Source organism: Serinus canaria, chromosome 5 (assembly GCF_022539315.1).
Source record: "Serinus canaria isolate serCan28SL12 chromosome 5, serCan2020, whole genome shotgun sequence".
Classification (NCBI taxonomy): domain Eukaryota; kingdom Metazoa; phylum Chordata; class Aves; order Passeriformes; family Fringillidae; genus Serinus; species Serinus canaria.
This window is the reverse complement of record NC_066319.1, coordinates 27,302,612-27,328,798: the sequence shown is the minus strand read 5'-3', so window position 1 is coordinate 27,328,798 and position 26,187 is coordinate 27,302,612. Positions and strand designations below refer to the sequence as shown.

Here is a 26,187-nt window from a genome sequence, read left to right as displayed (position 1 = left end):
GGCCATATCTGAAGGTCACACAGGTCAAGTAATCTTAGAGGTTGCTAGTGAGTGTAGTGTATGGTCTGTCTTATTCTAATGTGTGTTACAACTATCATGTTGTAGATAGGGCTCATTGCAATCTTAGTGTCAGAGAAAGAACACCCAAATTAGGTTAAATTGAGTGACGGCCATGCTGTAATCACCACTGAGGTAAAGCCTAGGTAGCAATGTCATGAGTGCCACAAATTGCTACAATGCAATTCTTCTCTAAGCCTGTACAGCACTGCAAAATCCTAACTAAAGCCTTAGCTTGGTTTTCATTAGTAGCAGCTAAACATTTATTCTTAGGTGAATTGTACTGGCAAGACACAGAGTTTGTGCTTCCAAATGCTTCCTGTGTCTTTTTGTAATATGCCTGGTAGGCAGGCACATACATAAGAGAAGAGTTAACAGATGCTGTGGATTCTGGAGGAATGCATTTATTGTGAAGTCCTTCTTTACTGTAATTACAGCTAGGATGGCAGTCTCCAGGAAGGTATTAAATTGGGTCAACAGCTAAAAAGGCTTGAGAAGAGACATTGATGACAGCCAAATGGGACATATACAGGAAATAAATGGCAGCATGGTGCTGGGTGCAGTAGGCTTTTAAATGTTGTAAGGGTGCCATTAACATGTAAGTAATAATACATTAGAGAAGATAGGGTTATCATGAGATGATGAATAATTCTCGGATGCCTTAACAGGCATTAGGCTCAGAAGACTGCTTCTAATCCTATGGGATTGATTAGTTTGTAGTAGCTGTATTCCCTGGAATCATCTTGTACAGTAGATGTTATAAAACATCTTAGTTATTATTTCTTGAAGAAGCTCTGCAGCTGAGTGCTGTTGTTACTAAAAGACTGCTGGTACAAGCTTTTCAGACATTTGCTTGTCCTCCCGTCACCCCCTGCTAGGATCTTGCAGAGCCAGGCTGAACCCTGGTCTATGGTTAAAAAGTAAACAAAAATCCTGTGCCAGGTATTCACATTCATGTGTGGGGCAGAGCAAGGCTGTTGCTTCAGATTCATATTGCACAGTAACTGTGGGACCAGAGTTAAAATAGATTGACAAGTAATCTGTTTTAAAGGTGAGGAAGAGTCACCTGCCTTGGGGCTGCCTTTCAGAGAAAGAAGATAAGATTTTTGTCAGAAGTAGAAATTTGGAGGAGCCAAGGCAGATAGGGTCCCACCAGATAAGTCACTGGGGCTGAGCACTGTTTGCTTGCCAGAGATTAAAAAATTTAAGTGCTCTGCTTTGCAGGCAGCTTGCCTCCCATGCAACACGTGGGAACAAAGGAAGTATCAGCAGCTCTGTTAATGTGTTTGAGTGGTTTTCTGGACTGATGGTTTAGTGCCTGGGCCCACACCACACCTCCAGTACCTACTGACCTTTACCTTGTTGAGAGCCTGGCCTCTCACCTTTGTTCCAGGCTGTCTGCAGCCTTGCCTGAAGCCGTAGGGTGGTGGGATCCCAGGGCAGCCTTTACCTTCTTTGCCTATGCCTGCCTCATTCTAACCATACCCTTTTCATTTGGTTACTTCCCAGTGAGATCTTTTTCTTCTGTTTACTGCTGATGTGTGTTTGGGGCTCATTAATAAATGTGAATTTTCCTTATCAGTAGAAAAGGTCCGTAAGTGATCTTGGAGAATAACATAGATCAGGGAGGAGCATGCTGTGCAGAACAGCTTGGGCCTCTGCTGCACTTTTCCCTGCACTTCCCCCCCATGGTTTATTTTTATTTAGGTTCATCAGTTAAAGGATGATAATAATGTATATCCTAATACCTTTCTGATGCCTCCTGCAGCATCTGAAACTGCAGGTTTTGCAAATGCTGCAGTCATCATGAATGACTTTGAGAGGAGAGGGTTGCTTACACTGTTTGAATAAGCCCAGTGACACAGATACTCTTCCATCTAAGTTGTATTTGATTTTATTCATGGAAATGTGGCTAAGGGCTCCAAGTCAGACACAGTGTAGGCAGCCTATGTGCAAGGTTTCCTTCATAGCCCTGGCAATGCATCTTAATCCTGATTTTTAGAAATTTCCTGTGCAATTTCAGGACCTCCTCCCCATCCTGGCCATTACCAGGCATGTAAACATGCATACATGTACACGGCTCTGGCAGTGTGCCTCCCTTGTGTCACATTTTTATTCTAGCCCAGGCTTCCAAATTGATCTGCCAACATAACTTGGATCTGATCTGCAGCATAGCTTTTTGCTGCTCATAAACCACTGCTGATGTTCAAATCTGCAGTACTGTGGCAGAGGGCACAATGTAGATTAATGTGGAGAGGAAAAGGGTTTTATTAGCATAAATTAGCTAAAATGTACACTTATTTTTTTAAAGTCATAACAAAATTTTAATCAGGAATGACATGGCACTGCTCTTGGGGTAAGAGGTGCCCAGAAAAAATGCAAAGCTTTAATTTATGCTGATAACAAAATGAAGCAGGGTAGCCCTCCTTAAACTGTGTGCTCACATGTTTGATCTGTTATTTATGATCAGTGACTGTAGCACAGGAAATGGAGAAGGGCAATATTGATCATTTACAGTGATCGACAATCAGTGATCAAAAAAGTGCCAAGGAGAGAGAAAGTGCTGCTGAATAATGAGTAAAATTGGTGTGATTTTTGTTTTGTGCTTTGAAACCTTGAGAAATCACTGTTACATATGTATGCATGGTTCAGTTTTTGTAACTGAAGGACAGAGAAATCCTGATAGAACCAGCTGGCTTTCACCTGCATGGTGAAAGGAAGCATGAGCTGGCTTTGGGCTTTCCAGGTCTTGTTTGAGAGACACTGGGGAAAATTCTAGCAGAGAACAAGAACTTGATTTTGATTTGCTTTGCCCTGGTGTACTGAATATTGCTAGTAGCAGTAGCTTCAGCAAATATGCTTTCTTAGGTCAGTGTGGCCACAGGAAGTTGAGTGTTTTTTAAATTGTCTGTATTTTCATGCAAGTCTGTATAGTGCTTTAAAGGTACTTCTTTTACTCTACAATTTTCCATTAAGTTTTTAAATAGTTAAAATATATGGTATTGTCAAATGAATGAGAGTTTGATAGCAACCTCTGTTTTAGTGTACTCTTCAAGAGTTTGAGGTATCTTTTAAAATAAGCATGCAGTTTTCAGATGCTGCTTTGAATTAGGAAGCGCCTGTTATCTAGGTGTTGAATAAAACAAGTGTTCAGGATAATATAATGCCTATGTAACTACTTCCTTTGCTCTCAGTGTTAAAATGAGCACCTCAAGTAAAAAAACCAAAACCCTAAACTGTTTAGAGTGGGAAGAAGCTGACAGGTATGAGTAGTGACAATGAAAATAACAACAAAAACAAAATACAGATCAAAATACAGCACTTTTTTCATCATCTGAGCTGTCAGGGAAGAGATGTGACCAGCAGTCTTGCTGTAATCAGATAAGTCACTTCTCAGAACACTGTCATAGACTCTGCTGCCAGATCTTTGCCAAAGGCAGTTCATACATTCCCCACAAAATGCACAGCTAAAGAAAATGAGCAGTCCTCCGAAATGGGTGTTCCAAGGCAAAGGCTTGATTTTTTGCTAATACAGGCTTTTTTTGATGAACTGAACATATTGCTCAATTAAAGACTTGTACTTGAGAAAATTGCTGAAGTTGTATAGCTCAAAGTTCAGGTGGCTGGAGGCTCTAAAGGAGGCTGAGACACTGAGAACAGCGAGGCATTTGGGTTTTTTCCAATCACTGTGCAGAAGAGATGTGCCCTCTTCGATACAGGAAGATCCAAGAGATGTGCTATGGATTGGGTTTTTTGTGAGTCTGCTCTCAGCTAATAGGCTTTCTCTTGAGGGAGAAGATAAGTGAAGGGTCCCACAGTGCAGACACACTTGCTCTACTTCAGTCTAACTAGTCTTCTGAGGCTTTCAAGTTGCTAAATTTGTGGGTTGTGCCACTTGGGAACCAAAGTTCCCTGACTACTGTGCCTCACTGCTTCGAGGCTGGTGTTTCCAGAGTCACCTGCACAGCACGAGGGATGCTGACAGCCTCACCTGCCAGGCTCTGACTGCAGGGGGTTCACAGCTGGAAAAGAGGAGAGGTAGGGCTTTTAGCAGGGGAACAGCTACCTTTCCATAAAACACCACTGCAGGGCTAGAGGTCAAATCTAGAGGAGAAGGAAAAGATGAACAAACAAAAATTCTGTCTGCAAGTGTCCGCTGCACACCTCGCACCCTCCCCTTGCCATAGCCTGAGCTTGAAGGGAACCTTGCTGGAGTGGCTTTGGGTGTTATTCCTCTGTGTGTTACCCTCTGCACAAGAGACTGCAAAGAGCATGTGGTCTCAGCCTTAGCTGCACCTCTTCAGAGCCCACTGTAATAGATTAGAGCTATTCCGAAGTGGTGTTTGCACTAAGAGATAAGAATACAACCTGCAGTCTGATCTGCTTCTGCAGACTTCTCTGGGAGGAATTTGCAGATCCTATCATACACACAGCTGAGGGCACTGATATCCTGAACTGCTGCAGCACCCCCACGCTATCTGCAAATGTTCCTCTTTGCTCAGGGGAGATCATGAGCTTGGAAACACTGAGCAGCTGCACAGCATGGTGGGATGGAGACAGGGCAAGGCAATGCAACAGCTTTACCTTTGCCACACAGTGCTATGGCTGGGGCAGCCTGCCTCTTTCAGCTGGGACATTCCTTGCAAGAGATATGCCATTTCTTCATTTCTTGGAAGAGCTTGTCAAAGGAACTGTGGAGAGAAGAGCTGCACAGAGGGCTTGGCCAGGCACCCTGCAAGAAGCTGCTGCCATGGTAGCGTGGCCCCTTGGAGGGCTCCAGGTTTCCTCCCTGTTGCTGTCTCCAGAGTGCTCTTGTGAAAGGCTGATTGCCTGAGCAGCTGCACCTCATGCCCTCTTAGGTAACAGCATGTGCAGAAGGTATTTACTTTTATTAGCCAAGATAGTTGCTACTAATTAAAGATTGTAAAAAGCTTTCAAATTAGGTGCAAATTGAATTTTCCTTTTAAAGCCTGTAATGGAGGTGTGTTGCCAATTAAAGATACTTAGCTTGGCTGTGCAAGACTCATTTTATGCGCCTTGTCTGTGCAGGAAGCTGCATCCATTTCCATTAGCTGTCCCACATGCATGGATGGGTGAGTCAAACTTGATTCATCTGCATTAATACATGCAGCAGGTTCAAACAGGACTGAGGAGGCACAGCCTGTCCCCAGGGCCCAGTATGCCTGTGGCAAGAACTGGGATCCACCTCGTCCTTAACCAGAAAGGAGTGCTTTTCTTTTTAATAGGCTGGAAATGCTCACTGACAAAAAGCCACCACTCTTGGGGAGCTGCTGGAATGGGGGTGGCCTTTCTCCCTCCCTTCAGGCTGGCTGAGGCAAGGAAAGGGCAGGGATAGTGAAAGGCTTCAGGGCTTGCTCCAGTTTTTACCTGTTTGAGTGATATTTGGGCATTCAATTTTAATTGTGTTGGGGAAGCACCTTTAAAATCCAAGAGAAGATGAGCAATTGATTCTCCTGTTTGTGTCTGATTGCTGTCTGTGACTTGAAGCAAACAATAGGTTTAATTCCCTGGTTTATATCTGAGTCAGGGAGGCTCTCCATCTTCCTGGGGTTTGCTCTTCTGTAACTCTTTGCCCAGCTGTGGAGGTCACTGAACTGTTGTCAGACAGGTAAGGAATAGGTTTGTAAGGCAACTTTTCTCTTCTAAAATGTAGTCTGATGTTCACTGCTCATTCCGTTAATTAGAGCAAAAATCAAAGGTTCATGTCAGTTGCAATTAGAAATGTCCCTGGACTAAGTTTTGGCCTCCCAGAGCTAATAGTAATAGCAGTTAGTGTTATATTTATAGCTTGCTCATGCCTTGGTGATGATAAGACCTAATTCATAAATGCAATTTAGTGTAATATAGGCATTAAAAGTTTGTAAGAAACAGCATCCTCTGACATGCACAGTCACAAGTTATTTTAAAAATTGTCCAGACAGATAAAGCTGAAAAGACAGAACATATTTTTCCTAAATTTCTGTTTTAAAAGAGAAAAATATCCAAGCCATGTGTTTCTACAATTCCTTGAGATCCTTATTGAGAAAAATAAAAACTTGTTGAAGGGTTGCTACTGGTTTAAGAGGTCAGATTGACCCAAGACAGTGCAAGAAAGTGGAGCATGAGATTGATCCCTCAGCAGCATGCTTTAAGAGACAGCATCTCAAGTCCAGCTGCTGCTTGCACAGCCCCATTGGATTGGCTGTGGAGGGCAAAGCAGGGGGGGAGCTGGCAGAGGAGCTGTGGCTCTGTCCCCACTTGACCTCAGCTGCTGAGGCTGGTTGGTTGAATAAACTGTAGGAAAGAGAGAGATTTCTCATTTTGCTTTCCACAAGAGGAAATTATGATAAAGAATTAGCAGATAAAGCAACAAGGATAGGAATACAAGTATAGGAGGCCAGGTGCAGGCTTTGAAATATCTTGTCCTAAAGTTGGGATGCAAGGTCTCTTCCAGCATCCCACTGCTCACCTCTGCCTATATCTGCAGCCACTGACCAGGTGTCTCACCTCAAAGAAGGGGAGAGAGGGATATTTTATGCTGATTTAGTTTTCAGTTCCCAGAGGTCTCAATCTAAAAAGACAGGCTTTTTTATTTCCTTTTAGGACAGAGCTATAAAGCTATAGCAGCAAACCCCTGTTCATGCATACATTGCTAAAAAAATTGTTTTGAGCTCAGCAACTGGGGCATGCCAGAAGTTGCCTTTAGCATCATTCAGATGAAGCAAATGCACCAGGTTCCATGTAGCATTTTTGAATGACTGAAATATCATTAGTTTTAAATAATACAAGAGATCTGAGGAAGGCTGTAGTAAAGAAAAATCCAACAGCAATTGAGAATAATACTACTTGTGGATAACTCATTTCTGTACTTCTTTGTGCGGAGCATATAGCCCTTGTTGTTGCTCAAAGACTTTTATCAGCCAAAGCATAGCTGTTGGCAGTGGCAACCAGTCTAGTTCAGTGGATTGGCATGGATGTATTCCTGCCTCCTACTGATCACAGTGCCTTTAAACTGATCTTTTCACCTAGGTAATACTCAGCATACTGTAAATATCTACTCAATACTTTGTCATTTTTTTCTCAATAAATTTTGAGAAAAAAATGACAAAGTATTGAGTAGATATTTACAGTAATATCTACTGAAATTTTCTGTATGCTTAAGACTGACATATGTAGGAACAGTGCTGTGGGGAGTGAACAAACTGTGCACACAACTTCAGTGCTATGAGTGAAGAAAATAGAAATAGAAACTCTCATATAAATGCTCATAAACACTAATGAAATGAAAACTTATCAATGAAAATGATCAGAAAATACTTGGAGCTGTGAATATAAAAATATATGGAAAAGCTGAGATTGTTATCATCAAGAGGAGTTTTTTAATAATAAAGGAATAACAAATTAAAATATATTATGGTATTTTATGGAGAAAAATTTCATGGCCCAATGCCTGTTGAAACTCCTATGAACATGAAAACCCTCTCAGAGTTAGAACCACTGAAAGATACTTTATGGTAACTGAGCAGTTTAATTTCTAATAACAGGGAGGAGCTGTTGGAGATGTCACAAATTTAGTGTCTCTTGTTCTGCCACATGAAAAGGTGATGAGGGAAGTGATGGTGAATGTGGGGTGCATACCTGTGTTTGTGCTGTGTGAATGGGTATTTCAGCAGATTTTGAGTAAAACTGCAAATATGGATTCCTGCAGTGTTTGAAGTCTCTAGTACAGTTCCCTTAATAATAAGCCAGTGTTAACTTGGAGGTACCCAGTGGCACTTATCTGTTAAGGTAGTAGTTCCTTTTTCATTTGAGATTAAAGTAAGAAGCATGTATTGTTCCTATTGAAGCCAAAGTAACTTTTGCTATTTTCTGAAGTTGAGGGAAAGCTTCTTGTGAGTTTCTCAAAAGGTAACCAAATGCATTTTAAATAATGAACTCTGGGCTGTTTGTCTTTCTGTTCAAGAATTTGCCCTCCTTTATGCCCCAAAGGTTAATAAGCAGCTGTCTTCCACCTCTGTGCACTACAACCAAGTCGAGCTTTTCCTGCGTCCTGATTCACAGCCAGATGTGTTGGAACCTTGGCAAGGGCAGCAAGCTCTGAAGCAGAGGCAAGAACAAACATCCCTGAACTGGGGTAGAAGCATATAACTCGTGCTGGTCTTAAACTGGGTGCACTGTAGACTGTGAGAAAGGAAAGGCATGTTAGGTAGTCTGGTGAGTAACAGAAACTCAGCTTCTCTCAGGTTTGCATCTCCAAGTTGACTGCAAGTTTTAGCAGGAGCTGTTCCCGTATATCTGGGTTGTACATAAGATCTCTCTTGTGTGTGTGTGTTGTCTGAGGGCAAATAGGTGTTGGGTGCTCAGGGCAGGAATTCCTATAGCCCTGGCACTGACATGAAGGATGAACTCTAATATGTAACCACTTGTTTTTGTAGAACTGTAGAATTGTAATTGTGTCTGATATCTCCTATCCCCACCAAATGTGGATGTGTAACTGGCTTCAAAAGCTGTACAAACAGCGGGTTTCAGAGGGAGCATCAAATATATAGAGCAAGACTGAATAAGCAGCAGTTTTTGGAGCCCTCTCCCTCCTGATCATGTTTGGTACTTCCCAGAGAGCTCTCCAAGCTTGGGACTAGTGTGTGATAAATTGTGGTACTTCCAGAGGTACAGGTGTGTGGTGGGGAGCTGGATGACAAAGGAGATGCAGAGACTGAGGCACTTGGAGGTAAAGATGCAGCGAGGTGTTAAATAACCTCCTCTAAAGTCCAGGGAACCAATAAAGAGGAGCTGCATGTTCTGAAGTAAGAGAATCCAGATTCCTCTCTTACTACATCTGGAAAGCAAAGGCAAAATGCTTGTGACAGTCACTTGTTGCTAGTAACAGGGTAGTGGGAAGGACAGAAAACTAAACAAGATGGGAAACAGCTAATACCAGGAAGATGAGCATTAAACCCTCAGGGGAACCTGAAATTCAGAGGCAGTGATTGAGTGACACAAATCTTTGCATCCAGGTGTATTGAAGTTGATATTATATTGAAAAGGCTGTTACTAACTCCATGGATTCAGGATAGCTGAAGTGACAGACAAATGATTCATGGAAGTTGGTGGCAAATCTTTTGTCTGAATAAGGACTGTGAGCAGAGAATAAAGATCTATGATTATTTTGGTTTTTGTTTATTTTGCAGTATTAGTTGCCTGACCTGAAAACCTGTAGAAGCCTAACTCTGATAAGAGTGTTAAATGTGAGAAAGCAGTCAGACCTCTCTGATTATGAACTTGATTCCTGAATATGAATGGAGGCAAACTGGTGTTGAATTTCTGGTAGAGACCGACCCATCTCAGCAAGCATGTTGGAGAGCTGCTCAGGTGTGGGATGCAGTCTAGCATGAGCCCCTTCCAGCAGCTCATTTATGTGCTGTAGGACACCAGTAAATACCTGCTGGCCGTGCTCACATTAACAGCCTTGAACACTCTCAAGAACGCCAGCTTTGAAATCACCATGCAGTGTGCAGTCCCTTCGTCTTCCGTCTGGCTGCTCAGCCATGAATTATTGATGGCCTTCCACCCTCCTCTCCCGCCCTGCTCCTGCAGAGCTCTTGAGCACTGCTGAGCTGGAGCAGGTGCAGAGGCCAGCGTGGAGCTGGAGCTGCTGATCTCCGGGCTGTCGGGTCTTGTTTCTTTTCATGCATACTTCCTAGCACTAATAGGGGCCACTTGATATTGGTACAAAACTGAAGGGGGCTTGCAGAGAATCTTTTTTTTTTTTAAAAAAAAACTTCTTTATCCAGTTATTCAGCCATTACTAATTTTCTTACGAATGTCTTACTGGTGGGTGAGAAACACAGAGCTGTGTCTTGCTGAGTTGACTCCAGGTATAAGGATTCTGTTGCCCCACCACCCCGGTTAAATAACAGATTTATGAACTCTTGTGTTTCCTGCCTTTGTGCTTCAGACAGCTAGTGCTGTGAGACATGTTAGATGGAGGATAAGTGTCTAATTCCTGTTGATTTTTCACTAGTGTTGCTTTTATTTGGTTTTAATGAAGTTGTTAGCATTAAGTACCAAATCCTGCTCACTCACTTTGACTTGTGGTTAAGTAGTGAAAAAAATCTGTCAGCACTACTTTTTTCAGAGGATTTCTTTACTTTCTTAGTAAGTCTCCTTTAGTAGTGAAAAAAATCTGTCAGCACTACTTTTTTCAGAGGATTTCTTTACTTTCTTAGTTAGTCTCCTTTAGTAGTGAAAAAAATCTGTCAGCACTACTTTCTTTCAGAGGATTTCTTTACTTTCTTAGTTAGTCTCCTTTACGTAGAACATCACTTCTGAAGAAATGCTCTGTATTAAAAATTGTGAAGAGAAGTAGCTCACGGTATGCCCTTCGCATTTAGTTTTTCTTGTAAAAACATGAATAGACCCAGCATTCAGCTGTGGTTGAGTAAAGAAATTTCAGTTGACTCATGCTCGTTCATATTTGAAGCTTGATTCTTTTACAGTGTATGTGTGCATACATGCATATATTTCCCATTAGCCAACCATGCTCACACAGGTGAGAATTATGTGCATCTGTCCTTAGAGAAGTATTTTACTTCAAATAAGTGTCCTTGGCTTTTTGCAAGTTGCAGGGTTCATGTATTAATAGAAGGATCCACATTTGATCTTTCCATCGTAACAAAAATGTGACATCATGTCAAAGCAAGAAATGGCTCATAGTAGAAATAAAGTGGCAAGAGAGGAGGGTAATTGAATTGCTCTGAAGTGTTACTGAAGCTTACTAAAAAGCTCATTACTCAATATATCTGAAAAATATAATAACTTTTTGGCTTCAGGAGCTGGTCAAAATGAAAAATGCTCATCAAAGCGAGGTTGTAGCTTAAACATCTTTATCGGCTCTCTGTTAGCAGGTTGGAGCACAAAGTGCCCCAGAAGTGTTATAATCAAGATGTTTAAATGAGAAACATCTATTTATGGTATTCAGCTAATTAAGGGGACAGAGACTAAAAAAAAAAAAAAAAGGTTTTGCTTATTTATTTGTGCCCATCTCCTCTGCTAATAGACAAGGACTGATAGCATCATAAGCTTCATGAATCCAGTAAGCAGAGTGTACAGCAGCACTGAGCTCAGAGCCCAGCCATGGTTTTTTTCTGCTGCCTGATGTTGGACACAGGCAGCCCAAGTCCATTCTCTTTCCCTGTGACTGATGGTGGAGTGGCTGCACCTTTGGTGCTGCAGGAGTGTTTTTTCCACCTACCATTTCCTGTCACAGCACCCTCCTCTGCCTCAGAGCTGCACTCCAGGAGGGAGCAGTTATCCACTGCAGCACTGGTGTGAGCTGCCCCATTTGGCTTTCTGTTTGAAAGCACTCATGGTTACTCTGCTCCTCTCCTTCCCCAGGAAAGGTATCAGATAGAAGGCTCCTGAGCTGCTACTCCAGTTTTCATGTGTGGAAAAATGAAGGAGAGTGAAATGTGGCACCATGTTTCAATGCAAGCAGCACTTACCCCTTAAGTGCTCTATGTCCTCAAGTCCTTGGACAACTGCAAAAATGAAGGAGGGAGGTAGTGGAAGCTTAGGGGCAGAATCTGGCAGTTGGATGGAAGATCACACCAGGATGGGTAAGGGGCACAACAGGTTGCTAAGGAGAATAGGTTGCTGCAGAACTACATAGTTTTAGTTTAGGGTAGAATTTATGGTTAAAAATGTATAATAATTTTTGTGAGATGAGGAAGCAGTAATTAAATTTCTTTGTGCGAGTTTTGTTCTTATCACCAAGAATAATTATCATACTTTTGTTTCTGTTCTTTTTTTCATCAACCTGTAGCTGTATTGCTACAGAAAGTGCACTGAAACACAAATTGCTGGAAAGCATGCTAGATATCTTTTAATCCTGTTACAGAGCTAGTTTTGTTGCTTTGTAGTTGAACAGAGAAAAAACTTGGGAGATAATACCTTAGAAAAAGGAAATTATAGAATAGGTAGACTTTGAATCTGCCTCAACAGTGAATGAATCAACACTTCAGTGACCTTAACTGGTAGGAAGATGAATTTATAGCAAAGGGAAACCCCCTTATACTCTTTTGCCAATGATTTACCCTGAATCACTAGTGTCAGAGTTGGTATTAATGAGATTTAACAGCATAGGAGTACAAGTCAGGTGTGCTAACGTGCCACTCCTTTGTATATAAAAGTCAAAGTCACATTTCTGAGGATCCGAAGTGTTTTATAAAAGCTGGAATGGGAAAGCAATTTAAGCATCATAAAAAATGATCCCAGTTTATTTAGAAAACCATTAAATGTATTTCCCATCTGTGTGTAAAATTACTTTCATTCCATCCTGGAATGAGAAAGACAAATAATTTTAATGTAATCTGTGATTTGTACTGTAATTCTAGGTGCTTAAAATTCTTATTTATGTTTTATTCTTAGTATGTTACTCTGTTTCAGTAATTAAATCCATGTGAACTACAACCAAATACCACATCTGTCTCTCAGCTGCCATTCTACAATTTAAAAAATCAACTCTTTTAATGTAGTTATGTATTTAATAATTCCATCTTTTGGCATCAAGCATTAACATTAAAAATGTAGTGAAAAACTAACCACTCTTGTACAGCAGAGATGTGTAGGTGTTTAACATTTTTTTCTTGAATCAAGCAATATTCTACAAGCAAAGTATACTACTGCAGCAGCCATTGGTTGGGAAAGCAAGGTAGAGTTGAAGTCAAAATCGTGTTGTAGACTAGTTGCTCCCATATAATAAAATTCAGTATCTTTATGGTGTTATTACCTGTGCTAGATGTTTTCCCTCCACACCATGAAAACAGAGCTAATTGAACACAAAATCCATGAGAATACATGTGTGTCATGCAAAAAGATTATTTACTATTTATATTTGGAGCCAATGCTTTCTTCTTTTGAAAGGAAGGAAATCCACCCATGTGTAGATTCAGATATCATATGACAGTGAATATAAAAAAGGGTAAGAGTAGCTTAAAAAAGGTAAGAGTTTATATTCTGGAGGCAGCTCACTCTCCCTCATTTGCTGTGTTCACATGTTGGAACAGCCACTAAGCTGTAGCCACAGGATGCAGTGTCTGCTCTTTTTATTCTGTCCTGTCCTTTCTCAGTGAACAAAACAGCAAGTTGGCATTACAGGGCCAGAGATGGCCTTTTGTGTTGTCTGCTGGCAGGAGAGGCAGGTGAGAGTGCCTTTGTTGTGGCTGGGCAGTTCTGTGTTGTGAGCTGTGTCTTCAGTTGTCTCCTACACAGTGCCCTGGAGAGAAGATTGTGTCATAAAGTACCAAAAGTAAGCACTCTACCTTTCTTTGTAGAGTTTCTGACTTCCAGTCCATATGTAGCTCTTCCCCCATCCTCCCCTCAAATTAGGACAAATACTGGTTAGGTGTCAAGAGGTAGAAGTCTTTAAAATCAGTGTCTCTGGCAGGGTTCATTTTTAGCCATTTCTGCTCAAGAAAAGTGCATGAATGTTCTGCAGGGCTGGGACATCTATGATTCTCTTCAGAAAATTTTTGACAAGTATTGTAAAATAGGGGTTAAAACAGCAGAACCCCATTTGTGCATTGGCTGCATTAAATGCCAGAGTTGAATCAAACAGCAGTTTGAGGCTGAGATTTGAAAAAAAAAAAGCTGATGTGGCATCAGTTTTATTAACTGCCACATGTTTACTGCAGTGTGTTCTTTGATTTATTATTAACAGGAATTTGGAAGGAAAACTTCAGGAGTGGGAAGGTGAAATTTATATCTCTTTTTATATGAAGAAGGAAAATTTTTCTTTTTCTAAGGTGTTATAAATTTTTTTGTCTTTAGCAATATCATTACTAAAAAGTTCAGAGCTAGCAGCAATGGAACTACCAAACAAATCATAAAATTGGTGCTGAGGTAAATAACTTCATCCATGGTGAGGACTGCAATTGAGTTGTGGCAGAGCTCATAACTACTGTTTGATTTGCAGCGTTTTCTTTGCCAAAGGGAAAGCACCAGTTGATCTTGGCATAATAAATGGTAGTTTCTGTGCATGAAGTTGTTAACAAGTCCTGTACTGATGATCATGTTATGAGAATCATGTGCACTTTTAATGTATGCATTCTACTGAGCAATCTGTGAGGTTTGGGTTTTTCATTCTAGCAATAGCTGCTATCAAAGTCAAGGACCAGAGCACTTGAGTGGCTCAGTTAAAGAACCTCTCTGAGTCCTATGTTATGCAAACTTTTTCATTAGCATAATTTAGCATATTTGAATAAATGAATTGCCAAATGAAGATAACCTTTGTCAGACAATATGCAATCTGTTTTGATTACTGCTCAGATTTTAAATTTTATCTAATAGTTTTAATTTTAGTTCTGCTCACTAACACATCAGAGAGTGAAGCAGAGTACTTGAAAAGCGTTTCTTTGGTAATTGTTAAAGGCCCAAATGTTATCACCTCACTAAGAAAATGGCATCCATCCTTAGCAGTTTAGCCATGGTGTGGGTGGACAGCAGTGGGACTGCTTTTTGTTTGGAACTCCTTCCCAGAGCTAGTACAGAAAGTCTCATGCTCCTAAACTCTTCAACATTGTCTCTTTGTGGGCTAAACCAAGGTGTTTCCTTGGTGTTTCCAACACTTTGTGGTCATAAACCAATCTTTTTCTTTTTTTTTTAATAGATGTATTTAAAAGGTATTAAAAAGCAATGTGAAGAAAATAGATGGATTTAGATGTATCAAAAATAATTAAGTCTACATTCTTTCACTCTCTGACAAATCTTCTCAAAGCCTCTACATTCCTTCTCTTCTGAAATTCAAGAAAATGTACATTATTTTTTGAAGTGGTATCTTTTCATCCTGATTAGAAACTTTGGTGGTTTTTCTTTGTCATTGCCTTTTTTTCCCCTGAGTATTTTTATTATATGTGAAACCAATATTAGAAATTACAAGGTGACACTATCATAAGGAAAGGAAGAGAAACCAAATGTAACCTTTTGATTGTAGTGAATAGGATTTCTTGTCTTTCCTGTAGTTTATGAACTTCTCTGCTTTGTATTGTCCACAGCATCTGGGGGCAAGAGGGATGTAGCTTATCTTTATTGTGGTAGGGCACTTTGCAGTGCAAAGAATTAAATGATGCATGAAATGATCTGTCACACTGTATTATGTGTCACAGTATTACATACACAGAGGAATGCTTGGAAAAAAAAGGTAGAAAAATATTCCTGAAGCCCCACTTTGTTGTTGTTTTGATCAAAAACATTTGGTTTATGTGAGCAAGCATATATATTTCTGCTTAATTTATTTTAGGTAAGCCACAGAAACCTGTCAAAATAGAAAGAAGAGATATACTGGATAGTTTCCCTCATCAATTCATTAGGAAAGGTAATGGTAGAGGTTTGGTACCAGTGCTACAGCTGCCCTGCAGGGAGCAACAAACCCAGCTTTTGTGTCTCATACCAGAAATAACTTACAAACTATTTCCTGCATGGCTCCAAGTGTCTTCACTACTGTGGGAGAAGATAGGAACATCCTTATGAAGCTTTGCAAAAAGAACATAAAATGGTAGTACACAGCATTTTTTATTAAATAATAATATTCTCAATTAGTTTCATCTTATTTTGCCTGCACCTGCTAGTGGTTTGATGAAGCTCAGATTGAATCAAGAAGTCCACAGTGTAAAAGTCTTGTCTTATGATTCCTATATCCTCCTTACAAATACCTTTCTGCCCTTTCACAAGGATATGGACACAAATCTTCCCTCAGCTGTGGGATCTAAATAGAAGTGCAAATTCAGACCATACCATTTTAAGTAGAAAACAGTCACTTTAAATTGGACTGGGTTTTTTGTTTTCTTCCCCTGTATGCAGAATAAGGTCAGGAATGCAGCAAATAGTTTTTCCCCACTTCAACTGCAGAGTTTACTCCCTGTTAAAGATTTGTTAGTGGCATAGAAAATCTACTTTGCTTTTAAAAAGTGTGACCCAGAGAACAACACAGCCTTCCCTGAGTGTTTGAGATGATCCAATGCTCATCATTATTCAGATATTTAAAGAAAGCAGTAGCAATGCCAAAACCCTGATTGAGCATCTACCAACTGCATCCCAACTTCTTGTCTGCTATATTTATGCATCTGTATTTAATTTCAATAAATAATATATTTAATGAAATACTTCAGAGCAGTTAGGTAACAGTTGCTGCATTTTGTAGCAAAGGGAGAAAACTCTCATGAGGAACAACTTGTCTTTTCACCTTTGCTCAGCATTGTTTAAAGTAATTTTTGCCAGACCCAGGGATGGCCTTTTGCACCCTGTTGTGTTGCAAGGCTCACTGTCACATGCCAGGGGTGCTGGAAGAAGGTGGCTGGCTGGTCCTTTCCTCCCCTGCCTTGCATTGAAGCAGTCGGGGTGGGAGGTGGGCAACTCTGTGATTCCAGCTCCTGAGTAGGATGATGGGACTTGAGAATATTGTCCAATTCCCAGCTTTGGAAAGTGTGGATGTGAGTTCATTTGGGGTTGTGGATTTGGTTTGAAGTGATCTGGGTGCAGTTCTAACCAGCTCTTCACTTTATCAAGATTTGGGGGGCTGCAGGTTCCTGCATGGTAACAGATTAGTGACCCACCACTGACTGGCATTTTTCTGTCTGCAAGTGCCCTGTGTTTCATGCTCCAGAGGAAAGTGAGCTTCCTCTTTGATGACTGTGTTTATAAATCATCAGTGGGTTCATCATCACATGGGGAGAGAGGTGCTGTTTTCTCATGCCAGGTCAGGCACAGACTACAGTGTAATACTAAGATTCTTATGTGCTGCTTCCAAAGTGGCTTGAATAACTGTCCTTGAATAATGTTACAAATTGGAGACTCAACCCAATGTTGCTGGAGGATTTAAGATTTCAGAAGCTGTCTCAATTGTTTTAGAATAAAATACCCCCAAGGTTAAAGATGGTTTTGTCCTGCATGAGAATGATTAACCGATGGCCAGAACTCAAAGTGAAATTCAGGGTGTGGGAGCTGATCCCCAAAAGAAGACCTGGCAAAATCAAAGCTGCAGAAACTAAACTTACTCCTGGAATTTGTCAATTCAAGTTGGTTTGTGCAGGATTATTTTGGACGGCAGCAGAGTCACAGATTTGCTTCTGAGCATTCCTGAGATTCGGTTAATGGGCTTCACCCAGAGCCCTGCCTGCGGTGGGAGGGACAGGGGGCCCGCCCGTGTCCGTGTGCGTGGGAGGGGCCCTGCCGGGTCATCTGCGGCGTCCTGCCCTGCTGCAGGGTCCCCACGAGGGCTGTGCTGGCACGTCTGCTCTGCTCCTCGTTCGTCACTGCATGAGCAGTCTGGAGACCTGCACAGTTTTACATTCAGGGCAGTGATGCAAGAGAAGAGAAAATCTCTACTGTTTCCATGGCAGCTTGTGCGTGGGACCCTGGCTGGAGCGAGGCAGCAGGATGCTGTCAGTCTGAGTGACTTCAGTAAACCACATCAAAGGAAAGCACTACTCCTATGCTCCCCCAAGCACCTCTTGTTCCATGGGGGCTATGGTGCATATGTTTCCACAAGTGCAGCTCTCCATTTCTTGTTATAACTTCACTTCTTCATGGTTCAACCCACGCTGCTGCTTCGTTTTGATTCAGTCTTCTTTCTGCAGAGAGTCATTGCACAGCACTTCAGGTTTATTCATTCAAATCTTGCTGAGGATGGCATGGGCAGATGCAGATAGTACTAGGTGACTGGTGACCTGTGAGAAATGGTCTGGGAGGTTCCATTCTGTCACAAGCTGGCAGATACAGACAGCCCAAATGGTGCCAGCACCAGTGCCTTCCCTTAGCAGCACTGTTTAAAGGACACAGGGACTAACTTCTTCCTTTTTTCCCCCAAAGTGGTGATTCCTTCAATTCAGATGACACACTGAGAAACAGTGTGTAGATCATGCCATCCTACAGGTTTCCTGGCTGAAATAATCTTTGCATTTATGTGTTTTTCTGTGCATAAATTTGCATAGTTTAAGTTATACAAAAGCCACATCTATTCAATAAATACTGTGTGGCAGAGGTGGTTTTTTTTTTGTTTTATTTTTTTAATGTGACTTTCTTCGCACCTCTGCCACAATTTTGTGGCCACTTGGTTTCTACTGGGGTTTTATTTAAAATTCATATTGTCTTTTCATTGGATATTTATGATACTTTCCTACTATTTAAAAAAGCTTAACACTTCTGCTTATGGAACAAAGTAAATATTTGGTCTATTTTGAAGCTAGCCTTAGAAGGTTTCTAATTAGAGCAATTGTTCTTTCAATGGTGTAAGATTTCTCAAACTGATTATGTGCATGTATGGGGCATCTCTGCCATAAATGTAGAAAGCATGGGGAAAAAATGCAGCGCTGTTCACAAGACGCTTCTGTTATGATGCATAGTGGAAGAGAGGCCCAAGCATTTGCAACTACAGTAGCACAATCAATAAGCAAGAGTTTTTTATTTTTACACAGCTTTCTAACATGCCAAAATAGCTTCCTCTTTTAAGCAATTATAGCTCATGTAGAAATTGAGCTCATCGGGAGTTGTCTGTCAAAATGTTTTTAATGAAAAATTGAGTTTGCATAACACTGACACATTGATGTCTTTTGCTTCTCACTGTTGACACTGATGGGCTAAAAGCTTGATTTTTTGGGGAGGGAGAAAATTGCGTTAGTTCAGCTTGCTTGGAGAATCTCTGTTTGCTGAATTAATTCGCTATGCTTTTTTTTTCTGCCGAATATTAAACCCTGTTTTCCAACTGTGCATATAGTGCCTGAGGGGAATAGCTCCAGCTCTCATTCTCCATGACTATGTTTTCTTGTAACGCAGCCCAGGCCTGAGCTGGGGGTGCTGTGCAGAGCTGACACTGTAGGCTGTGTTAAGAGAGGCTTGGTCTGATCAAAAACTGCTGCCTGGTACTTTCCAGACTCTGGTGCTGCGCCTCAGCAGCTGAGTAAGTGTCTCAGTTTTTCCCTAGGGATTGTTTTGTATAATCCAGTTGTTGTGGTGAAACCTGTCCCTTCATGTAATGACTTGTGAGTAGATGCTCACTTTTGTGAAGCTCTAGCTGGATTAGCAGCAGCATACAATTAATCATGACAAATGCCTTGGTGGTTGTTCTTCACTGGTACCTTTCTATTGACAGTAGAGATATGTAAATGCTAAAGCATGTTACTGTTTTCAAGGTGACATTATTAGCTCTGTTTCACTATCCCAATAAACATCTGAAGATCACAGTTAACACTTCCTGAAGCACACTCAAAAATTGAGGGAGATATGTAGTATACTCTGCCTTTATCTGAAATAAACTCTGAATTTTAAAAAGCAGGGAGAACTCTGTCAGGAACAACACAAGTTCCACAAGTGGCCTGACTTCAGCTGTTGCTGGACGTAGGTGGGAAGCAGCCAAACAGCCCTGTCAGCTGACACATCTGTGCTCTGCTGTCATTTGGTTTTCCTGGGACTGTGGAAGGTTGTCAGAGATGGGGGGCATATCTTTCATAGTTGTGTGGCATCTGCTATTCGAGGCATCCCAAGCCCTTGGACATCTTTGAATTAGTCTCAGCACCCCTGTGTAGTTCAGTATTATCTCTGTTATGCAGGAGAGGAGACTTGGACAGAAGCAGATGATGCTGATTGCTGAAGGCCACGCCACAATTCTCCATCAGTGCTGCTCTGCCGCTTTCCAGCGTTGTCTCAGAGGCAAGGTTGTTCTTTCTCCTGTGAGGGTGCCAAAGGGAGCTGTACAGCCCTTATTTTTCAGCTTTTACTTCTTGTTTTTTGAGCAGAGTGAAATTGTCTGGACCAGTGAAGCAACCTGGCTTCAGGCATCTTGTCAAATTAATTTTTCTTGTCTGTGCATGCGTGGGCTGTGTGGCAGGAGTCAGCAGGTGCAGAATGCACAGGCACACCAGTAGTGTCAGAGGCACTTATGGGAGTAAGAGCTGGCACTGTGAGTAACAGGCTCTTTTAAACTTGTATTTCAGTGAAAAGATCCAATGTGCTTATTATCATTGCCATCATTCTAGCTGCTAACAGTCTGATCCTTTGCTCCATGTACCTTCCAGCTCCCCCAATACGCATGAGAGCTGTCATTGGCCAGGTCAGGGAGGATCTTTGCAACTGCACAGTGCTCTCTCTAACCCTATGCATTTAATGTTGGCACTGATGAGTGACGCCTGGAGACTCTCCAGCCACAGGTTACCTGATGACAGGAGGCCCCAGGGGTAGGGTAGCTGCTGTGAGTAATCAGACAGGCACCTGGTACATACTGAAATATTCAGAAATAGGCAGCAGGAGCTTTCCTGCAGGGTCCGAGGGAATATGTACATCTAACTCAGATGCTAGAATATGAAAAGGGCACAGTTTTCCTCACTAAATTACAAAGTAAAATGGAAAAATGGGACCATGAGGGCCTCTGCCATCATTATGTGTCACTCAGCCACAACTGAGTGAGTTGAGCCAGGGAGTTCCATTAGCTGCTGGTGGTGTCCAGGTGTGGGGCTGCAGGAGGTAGGAACTGGCAGCTTTTCTCCTCTGTGTGTGACTTGCCCTTCCCTCAGCGTGTCACCTTCAAGGCCAACCTTGACCAGGATTCAGCAAGGCTGTATGTGCTAACTTGCAGCAGAAGGGATGCCTGCTTTACTTTGGTGCTGAGAGAAAGAAAAGCTACTGCAAAGTTGAGAGCTGTTTTCCCTCTTAAAATGCTAATGGGATGTTGGGTGACACTGACCCAAAGTTGCCAGGCTGTAGTTGTTACAGTTGTTGTATTACGACTTAGTTATTCTAATGCATTTTGTTCTGTCCTGCCTCAGAAAAAGGACTTCTCATTTTCCAGTGATAGACATCTTGGCTCTGACAGATATTCAAGGTCTTCTACTTTGTGCCTTCAGCCCCCTTAGGCCAGCAAAAGTGCTGATGGTGGAAAAGAAGGTCTAATGATTTCTAGCAATATATGCATTAAATTCCCATCAAATTCTGTATAACAGAATATGCTGGTAACCTCTTATCAACTACCTGCAGTAGTTTATGTCTCCACTAATGTGGTCCTGAAGCCAGAAGCCCTTTTCAATGCATTGAGAGTGGGATAATGAGAAGTAAAAACATTCTGGATAAATGAAGGGAGCAGAATTGTCAGCAACCAGTCAGGAGGAAAAGCAGATCTAGTTTGTTAGGCAGACATTACAGTGTGTAGTTAACAGTGACAGCAGATACATGAATTTCTCTGCCTTTCTTGTGGAGACACTGACCCAGAATCCACTTGGATGCAAGAATAACTATTCTCTTTACAAAACGAGACTGGATTGAAATAGCAGTGACCCCCAGCATAGGGAAAAAACCAAAAAGCATTGCTCATTTTTACCATGACTTTTGCTGGGCAGAAATTAGTTCACTGAAGCTTGCTCATTTAGGAGAGATAAATGAGGAAAGCTTTGTTGCCCTTTTTTCTGCCTCCTAGCCTGATGAAATGAGCTGTCCAAGGACTCTCATTCCCTATCTTCAGCAAGAGAAGCCTAAGGGGTATTTAATGACAGGCAGAAGCTGAAGGGAGAGTCATTAGCACTCAAGTGTCTAGGTAACTCTCTTAAAAGTTAAGATTAAAAGCTTTGATGAAAGTGACCTTCACAGTTCATGTGCCCTCTTTGCTTTCCTCCATGCCTGAAGCTCTAATGATCACTTTTTTTCTGCTTTGTCACTACAGAACTTATTTTGTGAAATATTTCTGTAGCTCAGCAGGAATTTGGATCCAGAGTGGATCTGGCTTCAGATATTATATCTGCAGCATAGGGTGGGTGCAAAACAAAGGCTGGTGTAAAGGGGTCAGATCTTCTCTTTGTAGAGAACTGAACAGAACCTGGAAGCATTGCTAGATACAGGTTTTTAATAATTTAATTTGATTATGACTTTAGGAAAGGATAAAATTATCATCAGATGTTTTTTTGAGTATGCCATGCTGTCCTCTTTGAGCAGGGCAGAAATTTGCTGGAGAGTAAAAGAAAAGTGTGTTGGGAATGGAAAGAGGAGGGGCTTGTAATCCTGTGGGCTCTTGGGTAGCAGACTGAAAATTCTGGGCAGCTGTAGGAGGATGACATGTGTATTCATGTCTGGATCAGATGAGAGGATGGGAGAGAACAGAGGTGTGGCATTTGAGTAGAAAGGGAAGGAGAAGAGAAACATCCAACAATCTGAAATAAGGAGAGCAGGAAGTGCCACTAGTGTAGTCAGGCTAGAAGACAAGAGTAAGAAGGAGCCTTTGGGGAAGGAGTTATTGCTAGGGTAGCTTTATTTATTTTTTATTTTAAAATGCAGTAGGTATTTGTAATTGAAACTGAAATCATTGGCCCCATTTGAGACACCAGTGCCTGCTTGATTGATTGAAATGGGGAATAGTTTAGGTAAAAACAATATATCTTTCTTTTAAGATAATTAAAGTTTTCTTTTGCTTGAAATTGAACTTTTCTTGTAGTGTTAATGACATAAATCATGCTGGGGTTCCTTTAGCTTACAGTGAGCAAAAAGAGTAAAAAGTTTGTTTTCCTGCATTGAGGTAATTATTTTAGCTCATTTTTCATTCTGAACTTTTAATTCAAATAGAAAAAGAGGAAACAACAGTTTTACCAAACGTTATTCTTTTGATTCTTGAAGCCCTGAAGTGTTCCTGGAGATGAGGAGTACTCATAGCACACTTCAGAGTAGTTTCCTCCTAATATGCATGGAAAAATCTTTCTCTGATGTCAGCTACAAGTACATACAGATGAAGACACATAAGTAATTGGTAGCACAGAGGGATTTTCATTGTCTTGTGGAAACAGTTCTTAGTCTGGCTGACCTTCCTGGATGAACCCTTAAGACTCAGAACAGAGTCAGGTTCTTTTTCAGTGGTGCCAAGCAGTAGGATAAGAGGCAATAGGAAGAAATTGATGCTCAGGAAGTTCCACCTGAACATGAAGAAAAGTGGTTTTATTGTGTGGTTTACTGAGCACTGGAACAGGTTGCCCAGAGAGGTTGTGAAGTCTCCCCCACTGGAGATATTCAAAAACCTGGACAGAATCCTGTGCCATGTGCTATAGGATGACCTGCTTGAGCAGGGAGGTTGGACCAGATGACCAACTGTGGTGCCCTTTGGCCTGACCCATTCTGAGATTTTGTGTCCACGCTTCGCAGGTGACTGAGCTGCCCTGTCACCCCATAGATCTGATTGTTGCAGTGCTGCAGCCTTGGCTTAATAAGTGATGCTGTCAGGCTCCTCTCAACAAAATGAAATGCTTTTTGTCCATTTTTGTCCACTCTTTAGCAGAGCAGTTACCTCTCCAGGTATCAGAGATGAGCAGTTACTTCTCCAGATATCCTTAGACTGAAAAAAAGCCCAATGCTTTGATCAGGAAACAACTTTACATAAGGCTCTGGCAAAAGGGAAAAGTGGTATTAATTTTCATAGTGATTAGTTTGTGGAGAACGTATCATTATTCTATCACAAATTAACTGTGTAGGTACCCAGAGCTCATGTAATATATTGAAAATGTCAGGATATTTTCATCTTTGTGATTTCATTCCCACTGAGAATTTCAGGACGTGTTAAATTAAATGTAATATATAAACAAGGTGTGAACAGTTCAGTTAACTGGTAACCTGAGGTTAAAACACAGTGATCAAATTCAGTGCCTGAAGTTGGCAGGCAGATTGTCTTACCACCTCGGGGAGGCTTGAAATTAAACTTGTTTTGAAATGTAGGTGTTAAATCTGTGAAAAAAAACTCACTTGCATATGTAAATGAAGTGGCTTCCCAGCGATGAAGAGAGCATGTTGAGCTCTGTGCTGCCTTTAGGAGAGAGAGGGACCGTGCTCCCACCATGTAACCTCTCTGCAGTGGTTCTGTTTTGTAGCATCTGTGAGGAGGAGATCTTCAGGTAAAATCAGGGCTGTGCTCCCTGTCTGTCTGCCCTCGGCCAGCTGTCAACAACAGAGGGTATGGCTGTGCTGTTGACTGCTCGAGCTAACAGAGACAACAGCTTTGGGGTTATTTTTGTTGTGCTTCTGAGACCTTATTAACTTGAAAGGAATTTTTGGAGATACTGAATTTCTGCACTGCGCTTATGTTCAGCTTTTTGTTCTCCCCGGCATTGCCTTCAAGTGAATGCATGGCAATCATCCTTAAAAGGAACAAAAATCCCTTCCCATTTCAGGGTAAGCAGGAGGAGGATTAAGCTCCTTCCCCCAGTAATTGGATCCTCTGATTGCCGTGGCTTTTGAAGATGATCGTTGTATCTTTCTCCATGTGATAGATTATGTGTGTGCCTGTGAACTGAAAGGTAGCTTGGCTTTGAAAATCCAATGAGTTTTCCCCTATAATAGTTTTACTTTTGGTTATTTACTTTGTGTGCTTACCATGGGACATGTAGCTTGCTAGCCAAAAACAGGAGGCAGGGGAAGTTCTCCTGCAGCTGTTCCATCTTAGACTCTTCTTAAGACATAGAAGGTCAGTAACTGTCTGGGACCCTTTGGAAAATGAAAGCTCTCCCAAGGTTACAGTATTGAGGATTCAAATTAATGTGGGGGCAGAGGGCAAAGTGGACTGGATGTGAACCTCCTTAAACGGGTTGAAGTGCAGTCCAGTTCATCCGTGGGGCAAACACCACCTTTCTATCACCCCTGCTGAGTAGAAAGGCACAGTTGCAGCTGGATTGTCAGTATCCAACCACTGTCTTCGAAGCTAGTGTATGTTATCTCATGGTTTCTAATCTCAGGGTTTAAATTTGGGCAGGTAGTAGTGTCTCTACCTCTGTGTTTGTGCAGTAACACACATGTGTGTTACTGTTTGTGCAGTAACACACATTTGAAACCCATTCTACCAGCAGGGCTCCAAAGCACTCATGGTATCTAAGTGTTAAAGCTGCCATTTTGCATAAACCACAAAGTATTTCCTTTCTTTTGACAGATTGAAGACATTGTTACGAGAATGCAAGATGACAAAACAGGCGGAGTTCCCATCCGCACTGTCAAGAGCTTTCTGTCCAAAATCCCCAGCGTGGTCACCGGTAAGAACTGCAATTGACAAAGAGAATGTGAACTGGTACTTGCTGGCTCTAAACAAGCATACTAAAGCCACAAAAAAGAAGAGATGTGAGGAAAAAATGCCCCCCTCTGCCTAATTTTTTATATGTTGTTCTGTTACAGGCTGAAGTAAGATTCTTTACAGCTGAACAAAGATTCCTTAGTTCGGTTTTAGTAAACAAGCACTTATATTTCTTTGGGGTGAAATATTAAAAATGTTACATTGTTTTTGTGGCTATGAGAGTATCACCAGTCAGTGTCATTGCCTCTGACAGGGGTAGGACAATCTTAGGTAAGAGGTCAGGAAAGAAAGCTGAAGTTGTTTCCTTGCTCATAGCCAATACCCTTATTTGGACTGTGATCACAGGTAGAGGAATGTGAAATACCTTTTATGCATGTATACTGCTTTGTTAAAGCTCTGTGTACAAAAGTGTGGATGGTGCAGAAACAGGGAGTCAGAGTACAAAACCATTCTTCCACGTATTTCCAGACAGAGTATCCTCCAAAGCAACAAAGACCTCTGCCATTGATAGATGATGAGTTTATCCAGGGTGGTGTGAATTGTACGGAGGATTTGTACTTGGGTTTCTGGTACCTCTTTTCACTGACTCAGTAGTAGTGTTCCTGAAGGTTCCTGGGGAAAATAACCATTTATCTGATTTGAAAACTCACTCCCATAAGCTCAAGTTTGCAATACACAGACTGGATGTCTTAAGATTGACTCAGCTAAAAGAGGTTTCTGATATTCTGGTTAAAATTCATAGCTTTAGAAAGGTCATCAATCTAGTCACCAAGCCACTGTGTGTTACTCAGAAGGAAATAGGAGACCTCACAGGATTTTTAAATCATGGTTAGCTGTTTTCTGGCATGATGGAAACTGCTCCCAGTTCTGGAACAGCAGCTGCAATTGCATCGTCTTGAAATGGCTGGTTTTCACAACACAGAGAATTGTGAAAAGATGAAGATAAAATAAGAACAAAACCTCTCTCCAAAGCCCATAGAAATTCTTATATTTCAAAGGAACAAGCTCAGTACAATTCCCTTCAGGTGATTTGAAGGCAGCTCCCATGGACAGTTCATGAA

General features: G+C 41.5%; 1 protein-coding gene across 5 annotated transcripts in view; it reads left to right on the top strand.

The window, feature by feature from the left end:
- Window positions 1-26,187, top strand: part of RGS6 (regulator of G protein signaling 6) — a 238,594-nt gene that overhangs the window by 112,827 nt on the left and 99,580 nt on the right. For 4 of the 5 annotated variants that reach the window (XM_030239746.2, XM_030239745.2, XM_030239744.2 and 1 more), the window contains exon 2: window positions 24,989-25,088. In XM_030239746.2, the coding sequence (XP_030095606.2) occupies window positions 24,989-25,088 (100 nt within the window). Of the gene's footprint in view, window positions 1-24,988; window positions 25,089-26,187 lie in introns of those variants that run through there. The other variant, XM_050975440.1, reaches the window with a different exon arrangement.